Source organism: Balaenoptera borealis (assembly GCF_965194805.1).
Source record: "Balaenoptera borealis genome assembly, chromosome: 4".
NCBI classification, from domain to species: domain Eukaryota; kingdom Metazoa; phylum Chordata; class Mammalia; order Artiodactyla; family Balaenopteridae; genus Balaenoptera; species Balaenoptera borealis.
The window spans coordinates 150,553,038-150,567,906 of NC_138861.1; the positions used below are offsets into that span (position 1 = coordinate 150,553,038).

General features: G+C 46.8%; 1 protein-coding gene across 7 annotated transcripts in view; it reads right to left on the reverse strand.

Annotated features, from left to right (window-relative positions):
- Positions 1–10,538: 10,538 nt before the first annotated feature.
- The window catches only part of PIGG (phosphatidylinositol glycan anchor biosynthesis class G (EMM blood group)), a 41,116-nt gene continuing 36,785 nt past the window's right edge, over positions 10,539–14,869 (reverse strand). For 2 of the 7 annotated variants that reach the window (XM_082389928.1, XM_082389930.1), the window contains exon 13: positions 10,539–11,825. In XM_082389928.1, coding sequence (XP_082246054.1) covers positions 11,612–11,825 — 214 coding nt within the window. In that variant the 3' untranslated portion in view covers positions 10,539–11,611. The other 5 variants (XM_082389932.1, XM_082389931.1, XM_082389934.1 and 2 more) reach the window with 4 other exon arrangements.

Below are 14,869 nucleotides of genomic sequence, written 5' to 3' on the forward strand. Positions count from 1 at the left end.
GAAGGGGAGACCTTGAGATCATAAGGCTACAGCTGGCAGTGGCCAGCAGATACTGTCTTGAGAACGGCTGGTGGTGCCCTTGAGTTTAATATGGTTCAGAAAATTCAGGTTCTCAGTGGTGCAGGTAGTGTCTGAGGCCAGGTCCTCAGTGGTTGCCTGACTCCATTGTTGTATGCCTTGAGGCAGGAGATAGATGGGCCCTTGGCTGAGCGGCTGGAGTTCGTCCCCTGTGGACAGATACTGCCCGATGCAGAGGAGGGGGAGCTGAGCGCCGCCCAGATAAGAGACCGCATAGTTCTCATTCTCGAGGTCAAAGAGGCCTTCCCGACGATACATGCACAGAAAGGCTCCTTGGAGGTCAAAAAGGGAGTGATGTCAACCTACCCATAGGCCTCTTCACTAGAATCCACCTTGGCTAAGAGATGCACGCACATACATGGGAGGATCCTGAGATAAAGCAAATACGGACTCAAAATGAGACAAAGCAAGATGATTGGCCAAAGGAAACCTGGAAGAAATGCCCCATAAAAGTGATTCAAACTACCACAAAGCCCACTCTCTCTCTGAGCCTACCCCTGTGTGCCTATTCACATGTACTCTTTTTCCTCCTAATACACACTTCACTTATTTCACTACTTTCTGCTTCTTTGTGGAAATTCATTTTCTGCAAAGCCACACGGGCCAGGGCCTTGTTACTGGCCACTGGTCTAGTGGCTAGGATTCAGCGTTCTCACTGTCACAGCCTGACTGCAGTCTCTGGCCAGGAATCGAAATCCTGCTTCAAGCCGCTGCAGGCCAAGGCCACCCAAGATCACGCCTGAGCTATTGTTGCCGAAAACTTGGCCTCTGTGCACTGGTGCCGAATCAAATCTCAGAGACAGAGTTTTGGGTGAAGTAGAAAAGAAGAGCTTTATTGCTTTGCCAGGCAGAGGGTGCCACAGTGAGCTCATGCCCCTCACAAACTGTGTGGCCCCACCCGGGAGGGTTTGGTGAGGAGGTTTATAGCAGTGGTTCAAAGGCAGGTTGCTGGTAAGGATCGGGGTGTGTGCAGGGCCTGCACTCCTTTAATCTGGCCTCAGGTGGTCTCCTGATGAGCTTCTCTGGTTCCTTTAATCTGGCCTCAGGTGGTCTTCTCTGGAATGAAGAATGCTGACATCTTCCATTTGTTGGGGGTTTTAGTTCTGTAAGAAGCTCAAAGACATTGGTTTTATAAAAAAATTATTATTTATTTTATTTTTGGCTGTGTTGGGTCTTTGTTGCCGCACACGGGCTTTCCGAGGTTGCAGCAAGCGGGGGCTACTCTTTGTTGCGGTGCACGGGCTTCTAATTGTGGTGGCTTCTTGTGTTGCAGAGCATGTGCTCTAGGCGCTTGGGCTTCAGTAGTTGTGGCTCGCGGGCTTGCTGCTCTGCGGCATGTGGGATCTTCCCGGACCAGGGCTTGAACCCGTGTCCCCTGCATTGGCAGGCGGATTCTTAACCACTGTGCAACCAGGGTAGCCTAAAGACATTGTTCTGTGTATCCCTTGAGGCGGAACCAGGACCCTCCCCCAAGGTGGCGCTATTGTTTCTTGGCCGCTCCTCCCTTGTCTCTGCATCCCCTCCCTTCCCTGATTAGCAACTGTTTGGACTTGCCATTTAGGACTCAGGGAAGGCCCTGGAGGCTGGAGTCTGTTCCCTGTAAACAAGAAACAGGGGACACAGAAAGGCTTCTGTGTCCAGGAGCCCCACAGGGTCCTCTTCAGTTTCACTATGATTACTCTATTATAATTTTGATTTGTCATCAAATGTGTGTGTGTATCTATCTGTCATCTATCCAGGTATCTCCTTTATCATTTTATCTTTATTGTAGGGATAGCTAATTTTTCTCACACATTTTCTTTTTTATTTCAGTGCCTTTATTAAATCTATTATTTTTAAGCTGTTTGTAACATCATCTCTCACGTAGGGGAACAAAATTTGCCACCCCAAAATGTGTCTCACAGCATATTATTTTAAGCTGGTTATTTTCTAAGAAACAGCAAGACTTGGGGAAAACTCTGAAAACCAGGCAGGAATTTCCTCCCCTTTTGTAAGAAACATTTACATTTGTAAGGGAAATCTCCATTTGTGAGGGCGCTTTCACCTCTATACCAGGAAGAGGAGGGTGACCAAATCTCTAGAAACTCTTAACAGTGGAGAAGGCACTGACTTAAATCTGCATCACAATCTTACCCTTGTTTACTGTGCTTTTCCTGTAACCACCCGTAATTGATTCATCCCACCCTGAACATTCTCTCTCTCTTTTTTTTTAAAGGGAATAGTTTTTTGTTTGTTTGTTTGTAATTTTATTTATTTATTTATTTATTTTTGGCTGTGTTGGGTCTTCGTTTCTGTGCGAGGGCTTTCTCTAGTTTCGGCAAGTGGGGGCCACTCTTCATCGCGGTGTGCGGGCCTCTCACTATCGCGGCCTCTCTTGTTGCGGAGCACAGGCTCCAGACGCGCAGGCTCAGTATTGGTGGCTCACGGGCCTAGTTGCTCCGCGGCATGTGGGGTCTTCCCAGACCAGGGCTTGAACCCGTGCCCCTTGCATTGGCAGGCGGATTCTCAACCACTGCGCCACCAGGGAAGCCCTGAATATTCTCTTTTGTCTTTAGCTGAGGGTGGTATTAAAGGTGAGGGCTTTGGCCATTTTGGTCAGTTTTCCTGGGTCTCTCCCATGTATACGTGTTAGTAAACTTTTGTGGAATAAAATTCATATTTTATGGCAAGACAAGAAAAATTTAAACATAAAATTTTTCTCTGCCCTTTGGCCTCCTATCTCCCCTCACCGTACATTGTGTATCTGCATTATGCATCAAGCAAACCTCCCCATTGGCAGGAACACCTGCTCAACCATAAAGAGCAACATTCTCCCAGTGTCAACAAGATAACTCCTTAAAGATAACATTCCGTCTTGATCTTCTAAGGGGTCACATGACCCACCATGATGACGCTTAGATCTGGATTATGTAAACTGTCAATAATACATCTTTTGATGTATAGCCCTCTGTCTCAAAAAACATATATAACTATGCCTTGACTTCTAACAGGCAGAACAGTTCTCAGAGTTTTCTGAGATGCTCTTCATGGGTTATAATCCTCAAATTTGGAGCAAATAAAATTTTCCATTTCTTCCTTAGATTGACTAATTAACTTTTCATTGACAGTTTAATTTTCTCCTGTTAATTTCTCTCATGTCAATTTAATTGTTAGACCAGCAGGAAGAACCTAGAAGGGGCAGGAAAATTTCCCCCTCCCCAACACTCACATGTATTGATATTCTATATTTACACAAATTTTCTTCCATGTTATTCATTTTTTTCTATTGAACTGCATGTCCAATGTCTTTCTTCAGAATGTTGCTCTTGGCACTTTCCATGTGCGTTTCAGATAAGACTGTCATGTACCCTGCATTACCTTGCCAGGGCACAGGCTAGAATTGCATGGGGTTTACACATTACTCTGAGTAGAATGCCATCCTGTAATTTTGAGTCCTTCCATCTTTGAATAGGTCTATCTCTCCACTTATTTGGGTCTTCTTTTATGTTTTTCAATAAAGCTTAATACTTTTCTTTGTAACTGTCTTGCATGAGTTCTGTTAGATTTTCCCTGAGATGCATTTTAGTTTTTGTGGCTATTGTAAATGTTGCCTTTTTAAAAACTTCATTTTCTATTTGGTTATTGCTGGTGTAAAGCCTGTTACTGACCTGGTGTACTAATTTTGTAACCAACAACATTGCAAAAATTTCACTTTAGTTGTAATTATTTGTCCATTTCCAATATCATCTGTGACTAACAATGTTGTCGTCCATCTGGTTGTACAAGGGCCAGCTCATTAACCACTGCAGTCGTTAACCTACGTTACGGAACACAAGTCCATGTGCCGGACGCACACTGAGGCCAAACAAACCAAAACGTTGGAGTTTGGAGCAGAGAGAGGTTTATTGCAGGGCCATGAGAAGAGACGGGTGGCTCAAACTCCCTGATGGGAGTATTTCTCAGCCAACAAATGCACATATACTGACTGCTCCCCTACCTCTTCGGAGCAGTTCCTCAGAGCTACCTGAGAGGCTGTCTCCTAGGCTATTGTGATCAGTAATGTCCCTGAATAAAACTGAAACTCACAGCTCTCACATTGTGCATTTAAAAATTTCAGTTGACATAAATGATGTCCTTGGTTTCCAAACCCTCTGCAAGTGATCCAAGTGTTCTTGCTAAGACCTCTGCTGGGGCCCAAGGTAGGTAGAAAAACGTACCTCAATGGCATATTAGTTAGTTTGAGTTAAACTTACTTAGGAAATGGCCAACACAAGAGAGACACTCTGACCTTCCTCTCTGTGCCCTGAAAGCAGGAAATGTCTCTCATGTGAAGGTGCCCTCCCTGCATCTGGATGTAGAAGGACACCCTTATCTCCAGAGACAGGGAATTCAGGGCGAGAAACCTGTCTAAACAAACCTTTACTTCTTTACTACTCAAACCCAAATTTTGCTTACATTCCTTTTTTTTAATCTATTTATTTAGTTGTGTTGGGTCTTAGTTGTGGCACACGAACTCTTAGTTGTGGCATGTGGGATCTAGTTCCCTGACCAGGGATCGAACCCTGGCCCCCTGAACTGGGAGCACGGAGTCTTAACCACTGTGCCACCAGGGAAGTCCCTTAAATTCCTTACTAGTCAAGCACCCAAACCTAAATTTCTTTGTCCTGTCACTTACTCTCAAATTTATTGTTTCTTTGTCTAAAAAGTATAAAAGCTGCCTGCTTTGACCACTTCTTAAGTCCTTTCTAAGAGCCCTCTGTGATCGTGAATTAAGTTTGTGTCTTTGTCTCCTGTTAATCTGCCCTGTGTCAATGTTACTAGTCCAGCCACAAGAACTCAAGGTGGGTACAAGGGGAAATTTTTCCCTCCCCGACATCTCCAACACAAAGTTGAGTAGAGGTGGAATGACAGGCCTCCTCTTCTTTTTTCTGAGTTAAGTCATTAAGTATGAGGTTTGCCTGGAATTTTGGTAGACACTTTTTAACATTAAGGAAGTTTCTTCTATTTTTAGTTTGCTAAGAGTTTTTTTTGGGGGGGATGGATTTTTTGTGTGTGTGTGTGTGTTTTTTCCAATATAAATAAGCATTGAATTCTATCTATGTATTTTTCCATCGATTATCATGATCATTTGTTTTGTCAACCAAAGAGGAAAAAAAGCCACAGAAGCTTGCAACTAAGAAAAGAGTTTATCTGGGGTCTTAAGAATTATAATTCAGGAGGCACAGATTCAGGTAAAACCAAAAGCGTGTTCTAGGGAATAGAAAGAGTCAGAAGCTTATAAACCAAAAGCCATGAGGCTGTGCTCTGACACAAGAAAGGAAATATTTGTCCTTAAGCGATGGCTGTCATGAGTTGTTTTAGGATGAGGGTCAGATTAGTATCTTGAGTTTCTGGCAGATGCCTTCATTGGGACATTAACTGGTCAAAAGGTCAGATTCCATTCAGGTTGGGACCATATAAGCTCCCGCAGTGGCCCCCAGCTCCATTTCAGAGCTCTCTTAGCAATACTGACTCCATTTTGATTTTCCTTCCACAGTTTTTTCCTGGATTAATCTGTTACTGTGGTAAATTATACTAATCCAGTGTTCAATTTTAAGTCAAGCTAATACTACATCTAATTTGAAAGTCAATTGTACTATTGTTTTATCTGTCTATTCATATTTCCACCCCTGTAAGCAACCATTTTCTCTGATAATATGCCTCCGTATGTATGGAAAAAATGATTACTATGCTGGTTATTTCCATTTTAGACTATTACTGATTTCTTTTTTTTGAAATTTTTATTGGAGTATAGTTGATTTACAATGTTGTGTTAGTTTCAGGTGTACAACAAAGTGAATCAGTTATACATATAAATATATTCACTCTTTTTTTAAGATTCTTTCCCTATATAGGTTATTACAGAGTATTGAGTAGAATTCCCTGTGCTATACAGTACGTTCTTATTAGTTATCTATTTTATACATAGTAGTGTGTATATGTCAATCCCAATCTCCCAATTTATCCCTTCCCCCGCTGATTTCTTACTATTGAACATTGGGACTAGTTTTTTTATACCCCCCACCTGACACACAACCTTCTCTCCCCAGTAGAGTTTTGGGATTTTTAGGGGTCAAATCAGTATTCTCCTTTATTAAGATCATAAGCATTGTCCATAGGTGAGGTAAATGGGGTTCTGTGACTACATTCTCTTTCTTGTTTTTGTTGAAATTAACAGCTGACTGATGTTTTCCATGAACCTGTGGCCATGTCATCCCCAACTTTTAATTTTTTTTTTTAATAAATTTATTTATTTTATTTATTTTTATTTTTGGCTGCGTTGGGTCTTTGTTGCTGTACGCGGGCTTTCTCTGGTTGTGGTGAATGGGGGCTACTCTTCGTTGTGGTGTGCGGGCTTCTCATTGCAGTGGCTTCTCTTGTTGCGGAGCACAGGCTCTAGGCGCCCGGGCTTCAGTAGTTGTGGCACGTGGGCTCAGTAGCTGTGGCTCGCGGGCTCTAGAGTGCAGTCTCAGTAGTTGTGGTGCACGGGCTTAGTTGCTCCGTGGCATGTGGGATCTTCCCAAACCAGGGCTCAAACCTGTGTCCCCTGCATTGGCAGGTGGAATCTTAACCACTGCACCACCAGGGAAGCCCCATCCCCAACTTTTGACAGAAGTGAAAACATTCTCTCCAAGTGTTCAAATGTTCCAAGTAATCCAGGATTTCTTTTCATACAGACCTCCTTCTTGAGCTCTCATCCCTCCTGACATGGGCTCTGGGGGTCTCTGCACAGTTAATATCCAGGGACCTCCCTCTGCTCTGCTCAGGTCCCTGCATGCAGCTCTACACTGTGTCCCAAGATCTTGGTGTGTGGCAAGTGGGGCTGAAATCCCACTGAGCACACTAGCCAGTCACAGATGTTTATAGCAACTTTACTCATAGTTGTCAAAACTTGGAAGAACCCAAGAAGTCCTTCAGTAGGTGAATGGATAAACTGTGGTCCATCCAAACAGTGGAATATTATTCAGCACTAAAAGGAAATGAGCTATCAAGCCACAAAGAGACATGGAGGAAACTTAAATGCATGTGACTGAGTGAAAAAGGCCAACCTGGGAAGGTTACAAACTGTATGATTCCAGCCATGGAGACAATAAAAAGGGCAGGGGCTCCAGGGAGGGTGTGGAGCACGAGGGATTTTTAGGGCAGTGAAATTATTTTATATGATGATATACCATTAGATATATGTCATTATACATTTCTCAGAACCAGTAGATATATAAGACAAAGAGTGAACACTAATGTCAACTATGGACTTTAGCTAATAATAATGTATCAATATTGGCTCATCAATTGTAACAAGTGTACCACACTAATGCACAATGTTAATAATAGAGCAAACTGTGTGTGTGCAGAGAGGAGACTGTAACATGAGAACTCTCTGTACTTTCCACTGAATTTTTCCATACAGCAAAAACTATTCTAAAAGATAGTCTGTTAATTTAATATAAAGACAATGGTGGGGCTTCCCCGGTGGTGCAGTGGTTGAGAGTCTGCCTGCCAATGCAGGGGACACGGGTTTGATCCCTGGTCCGGGAGGATCCCACATGCCGCGGAGCAACTGGGCTCGTGTGCCACAGCTGCTGAGCCCGCGTACCGCAACTGCTGAGCCCGCGTGCCGGAACTGCTGAGGCCCGCGTGCCTGGAGCCCGTGCTCCGCAATGAGAGAGGCCACTGCAATGAGGAAGCCCGCACATCGCAGCGGGGAGTGGCCCCCGCTCACTGCAACTGGAGGGAGCCCGCGCGCAGCAACGAAGACCCAACGCAGCCAAAAATAAATAAATAAATAAAATAAATAAAAAAAAAAAAAAGACAATGGTGAAGATAAAATGGAACACTAAAAAGCATTAAATTAACCCAAAGAAGACAAGAAAGGAGACACAGAAGAATGACAACAATGACCAAAAATGAAACGAGAAAAATGGCAGCTCTAAATCCAATTCTATCAATAATTACATTAAATGTAAATGGACTAAAAATTTCAATTACAAGGCAGAGATTGTCAGACTGGATAAAAAAGCAGGATGCAAATTTTGAGCTCTTGTAAGAGCCACTTTAAACAGAGTCACAGTAGGCTGAAATTAAAAGGATGGAAAAAGATATATGCAAACAGTAATCATAAGAAAGTTGGAGTGGCAGTATTAATATCAGACAAAATAGAGTTTAAGACAAGGAGTATTACTGGAGATAAATAGGGATATTTCATGATGATACAAAGTAGATATATAAGGACAATATAACAGACAGTAGATATGTGTCTAACAACAGTTTTAAAATATATGAAGAAAATCTAACAGATCTAAGAAACACATAAATCCACAATCATAGGTGTGTTTTTCTTCATTGTTTGAAGTATTTACAATTAAAAAATGACAAAAAATATTATTTTTCCTTAAAAAGGTGGGGTGGGGCAGGCCCTAGGAAGGTAAGGAGGAGGGGGAAGAGGGCAGCAAAAGGAGAAATAAGAAGGTTCAAGGTCAAGAAATCAGTGCAGGAAAGCACAGCTCCACAAGCAGTACCACACACGACTGGGCACTGCCTTGTGTGCAGAAGGAGCTGGTGCAGGCTGCAGACCAGGGCATCTGCTGAGGCGAGGGCAGGGCGGCACAGGCCAGAACCAGGAGCTTGGGTTTTATTCTAAATGAATGGGATGAGCCCTAGAAGGGTTTTGACCAGGGCACTGTTGCCTGGTTTTTACTTTCAAAGATGACTGTGGCCTGCTCTATTCAGAACCCAGGCGAGAGATGCCTGTGACTGAGGCCAGGTGACAGGGTGCATTGACGGGTGGCATATGCCACTGAGGGGGGTGTGATGGGCACCTGGGGTGGGGGAATGCTGCCGTTTCTAACACAGGGCCAGGAGGCAAGGTCTGGAGCCTTCTCTTCTCACATCAGGTCTGGGGTGACCCTGAGCTTTCCCACACACTGCCTGCATCCCCAGATTGCTCCTCCTCCTCTGCGTTCCCGCTGTGTGGCTGCTCTGCCCTCCGCTGGCCACTAAGCCCAGAGGGCCACTGACCCTGGATCAGCTCTCTGGCACTTAACTCTTCATCCCATGTCCTTCACCACAGCAGAGCCTCATAGTGTCTGATCAGACTGCCCACACATTCACTAGCTTTGTGGCCCCAAACAGAATTTTCCGCCTCTACACCTGTTTTTCATCTGTGGTTAGTTCTGATAATAATCGTCCAGGGTGGTGGGAAGGTCATATGCAAAGGGCCTTGCAGACAGGGCATGGCCTGCTTTCCTCAGCAGCTCCCCCTGGGGCATGTGCCCCTCCAGCACTCTGGCCAGTCCCCCTTGGTCCTGGCTTTGTGGCACTCTTGCAGCAGCAGCTGGCCAGCCCGCTACATTCCCTCCCTGCTTATGCATCTCCCTCAGCTCCTTCCTGCTGCGGGGCTGTGCTGACCTAGGTGTACCTCATGCACACTTTGTTCAGGGCTCTGCTCAAAGTTGCTTCTTCAGAATAGCTGATTCTGAACATCCTCTCTAAAAACAGCATTTTGGCCATTCTTTACACACTTCCCTTCTTTATTATCATCTTATTCTCAGCAGGGAAAAATGGATCTGAGTTATATCTGCCTTCCATTAGAATGTCAGCTCCATGAGGGCAGGGTTTTGCCCGTTTTGTTCACTAAGGTTCCCCAGAGCCCAGGATGTGCTGGCACCCAGGAAGCAAATATTTGTCCAGGAGCTGAAATCAGGCTCTAATTCCTAGTACCTCAGCAAGAACGATCAGAGGTTCATTCTTTCGAATAAACTCTACAGGCTGCCTGTGATGGGCACCAAGCACATTAAGAGCAACAGTGGGTCAAACCGCTATGCCCGTGGTCACGGTGCTCCTCACCGCCGTAGCTCAGCAGAGGGGCACCAGGTCCCTTAGGACATGCTGGCAGAAGCGGACCAATCCCTCAAGAGCTGGGAATGTACTTGATACACAGGATGCGCCTGGACCGTGAGGTTGTCTCCAGGAAAAGCCCCATCACTGAATGCCATTATTTGTACTTGAAAGAATGACAAACTGGTTGCCAGGGTTTGGGTATGTGGCAGCCATTTCCTTGAAAACGAACCAAGTGAGACTGCCAGTTCAAGGAAAAAAACACTCAGTATTTGCTGTCAACCATAAAATTTGAGTTTTCACATGTAAGTAAAGTTTTGGAAAACTTACATTTGCCACTGTGAGCTCCCAATACTTAAAGACTTTTCTGATGAGACTGTTGGTGACGTGACAAGTGAATTTTGGTGAATGATGGACCGACTGGGCCAACATCCGGAAGATCTATACAGCTTAAATCATCGCTTTTTCCCAAATGATAATACAGATGTTACAGAACCACACCCGTGTAGAAGATCCATTCAGGGAGCAGGACAGATCAGTGGATTTTAACGAAGCAGAGCACGAAAGTTCATTGACACGGTTTCAGATTCCACAATGCAACTGATCTGTTCTTTTTTAAAATAACTTTTATTTTGAAAAGTTTAAATCTCACAAGTTATAAAAATATTACCGAGAGTCCCACGTACAATTCACCCAGCTTTCCCCAACAAGAGTACCTAATATGGCCACAGTCCTTGTCAAACCTGGCAGCAGACATGGGTGCCAGTCTGTTCACTCAGGTGAGACCCGAGTAGGTCTTCACCTGTTTTACACACGCTCATTTCTTCTTTCTCCAACTAACCTTTAAGAAACTGTCACAGGTCCAGTTTTAGTGCAGTATCAAGAAAGAACATCCATGATGATCAGAAAAGGATATTAAAGTACTCTTCCCTTTTCCAATGACACATCTGTGCGACTGCTGCAACCACACACACAGACCACAACAGACAGACACAGAATCCAACTGCCTTCAATTAAGTCAGACATTAGATTTACAAAAATGTAAAGCAATGCCACTCTCCTCGCTAAATATTTTTGTTTTGGAAAATATAGTTATTTTTCCTTAAAATGTTATATTAACACACAACGGGTTTATAACCTTAGTTTCAAATGAATACTTATTTTTGAATGTCTTAGTTTTAATTTTAAATGCCATAAATGCTGACAGACGTAACCCACATAAACCCAAGCTGCTGGGGACCCCGGTAGTTCCTGAGTTCTGCGAGGGGACCCCGGCAGCAGATGAGCCTCGTCCCACAGAGGCCCCAGGCCCTCTGGGGCTCCCGTGCACTGTGACAAACCTGGAAACTTTTTATTCTTCAGATTAAACTGATATATTTGGGTAACTTATCCAGAGGAAATTAAAAGTTCAGAAGTTTCTGGAGTGATTGTCAACAGGGGAATACAATTCATATCCAAACTAAGTATTTTTAAATGACCTTTTTAAACCACTTACTATTTAACCTAAATTCAAGTACAGTAGTCAAAGAAACTGAAACTATTCATCAACCTTATAGAATTCACACCTTGTTTTTTTAAGAATGATCTTGCATTTAAACAGATTTCTTTCATTATGCAAATCCATGAAGTAAACAGTAAAGTTTAAAAATATATTCTTTTTCCAGTGTCTTAATAGCTTAGTCTAAGACTTTGTGCTGCTTTGGTCCATGGCTGTGAAGAATACACAGACAGCAGCTGTGATGAGTAGATGCATTCCCTCATAGAGAAGTTTTGGAGAAAACACACTCCATATAAATAAATGATAACGCAGGGATGTCACCAAAACGATATACGCAGAAACTGGAATAGAACAAATCAGTGCGTAGCAGAAGCAAGCATGACTCAGCGCTGAACCGCTGTTAATAAAAAGGGAAACATGCATTAGTACATGCCACTTCTGGATCATGTGAGGCATGAACACACACAAATAATCGATATTTGCACTTTGACTACAGTAATTCCTGTTCCTGGGACTTAGTCTGGCGGGCACTGTGGCGCCCGAGGAGAGGACAGCTGCAGACGGGCACCTCCAGTCACTTAGGGCCACCACAATCTGCAAAACAGTTTTGAAAAATGCACCCCCAAATTCTACAGTTATTTATTTTAAAATTATACATGTTATAACATATAAACAATGAAAAGAAAATCACGCAAGGATGAGATACGTGTGGTGTCCAGTGGGGTGTCTGGTCTGTCTGGTCTGGTCTGGGGACATTGGCTCACTCCTGAAATAAGAACAGTCCCCCTCAAGGCACATGCATGCACTGCCTTTGTTTCCAAGCCATCCCCACACCATTACATAAATCTAGCCTGTTCTTCAAGGCACCGTCCGGGGTTGTGACCATTTCAGGATGACGAATTCCACCACCCAGGCACCTTTCACTCCTTGCCAACCCCACAGATCCTTGGGGGCCAGGCTTCCCCGACTCCAGTCCTGGCGCCTCTCCTCACACCCCGCCCCGAGTCTCCAGGTGGCCTGTCCGCGGTCAGCCACGATGCGCATCGCTGCCGCTCACCCCTCCTGGAGCAGGGGTTCCGTCACGCAGGCAGGCGTCCTTGCCTGGCCCTAACTGGCCCCCCACTGGGGCTTCAGTGCCCATCCTTCCTGCTGGGCTCTCCAGCTGCCCGTCACCCTCAGTGGGCAACAGGCTCTGCTTACTTCTCCTTGATGCATCACGCAGCCTCGACTCCTACCTGCAGGCCCTCTTCTGGGATGCCGTCCTGACCCCTCACCCCAGCGTTGTGACTGGCTCATTTCGCCGCTGCCCCACCGGACTCCGCGCTCCTGGAGCGAGTCCTCACGCCCACACCTTGGGTCCCACTTGGGATCCAGTCCATCCGGCAGGGGATCCCTGGAGAGCTGGGCCCCGAAGCATCACCTCCTCCCTCCCCAGGGCCTTTCCCCCAACACCCAGCAAAGGGCACCCTAGGGAAAGGCCTGGTGGACGACGGGCCTCAGCGGGGGCTCTGCTGCCCCCTCCTGGGGCATCAGGGCGTCTGTGCCCAGCTGGGAGCCTGCTGATCCCACTCCCCTCTTGACCAGACAGTGAGGGAGGGGAGCTCAGGACACTCACTTCCTTGTGTTTCGATTTCACACACTCGGAAGACTCTGACTGGGGTTCCTTCCACAGAGACAGCCAGTGGGGTGACAGTTCCCGTAACCTCAACAAATGACAATTTGCGACCTAGGGGATGAACGAAGGCCCTGCAGCTTGGACCGCTCGGCTGTCCCCGCTGCCGCGCTCCAGACCGGAGGCCAGCCCCCAAAGCAGAGGGGCACGGGCCACCCAGGGCCTAAATTTTAAGCCATTAGAAATATATTTTCTTTTTTTACCACTTTAATCTGGTTATAGTTTTCTTATTTTACTAGAAAAAGTAGAAACAATGAGTGAAACTTGAGTGAAAATGAAGAAGAAAAACCTTTACTAAAATAAAGGAGAAACATTCCTTAATTAGGGAAAACATCATACAACACTCTCCAACTGATTAAAACGCTTTCAACTCACTTTAAAAAAATGCTTTCATCTGTCTTTTTTTCTCCCCAGTACAAGTGTAATAGATGAGAAGTGCCGGGAAAATCAAGTTGTGATTTTAGCACCAGGAAGCTGCTCTTCACAGAAGCCCAGGCCCTCACCGCCTGGGTCCACCTGCCCAGCAGGCCTGGGGTCTGCAGACGCGGCACACGCAGAGAGCCGTGTTCCAGAGCAGGCAGCCCTCGGGGGCAGCGGCAAGCTCACCTCACCGGCTCCTGGCCCCTTGGTCCCCGACATGCGAAGACACCCGTCGGTCAGTTTGGGCCTCTCGACCCCACCAAACCCACCCCCAGGGGCATCTAGGAATCCGCTAATGAAAGAACCCACAGCTCAGCGGCGATCTTGCCGCTGACGTGGGTTCACGTCCAGCACGAAAGCCTGGGAGGGCGTCCTGCGCCGCACAGCGACCCCACGTCCCTCCGCTCCCGCCAGCAGGTGCTCGGCTCGCGGGAGACCAGATCGGCAGTGGCTGATCAGAGGGGAGTCTGTCCAGACATCCCAGAGGCCACATGCAGGCCCCTCCCTTGTCCTCAGCAAGCCTGCAGCTGGGGAGAGAGAGCCTCTCACTGGGGAAGCCAAGGGTCAGCCGTGGCAGTCTGGAGAGCAGAGAGCAGGTGGAGCCCACCGGGAGCCAGCGGCCTCAGGGCAGAAGCCCACCCTCCGCAGCGGGAGCCGCCTCTTGCTTTCTTGCTCCAAAATCCAATGCTCGCCTTCACCCCGTCCATCGACGTGGACGTGAGCTTGGTGCGGAGGTAGAGGGTCCCGGAGGCCTGTGTCTCAGGAGCTGGTCTGGGGGTGACACGTAGGACTGAGAAGAACCCGTGAGGGAGGCTGAGTAAGCGGGGGCAGCTTCAGTGTGGGGTCAGACGTCACCACAGTGAGGCCTGTGCTGTTAACTCGGGCGGAGAAGTGGAGGCCCCGAGGGGGGGTTGGCGACAGGAAGCTCGCCCTCCCCTCAGCTGCGAAGTGTCCTCCTGGGGCCTCCCTGACCCGCTTGACCCCCCGGGGTGCGGAGGGGAGTGTGTCAGGAGTTCAGAGGCGCTAAGGGAGCCTCACACCCCGCAAAACCTCACATGGGCCTACAACCCGTGGCGGCGACACCATCGCCCGTTTTACAGACCGGGGAGCCAGGGCCCGTGTGGGAAGCACGGAATCACGCAGCCACGCACCACTCGGGCTGCACTCTGCCAGGTGGGCCCGGGCACCGAGGTTACTGTGTGGATAGAAGCTGGAGGCCCCTTCCTCATGAAGCCCCCTTTCTGCGGGGAGCGGTGTATAAGCCAGGAAGGAAGCACTGCATGTGAGGGGGTGGGAACACTGTGGAGTAAACAGGCAGGGGAGGGTGGACGGATGGACGTGCCGGGCAG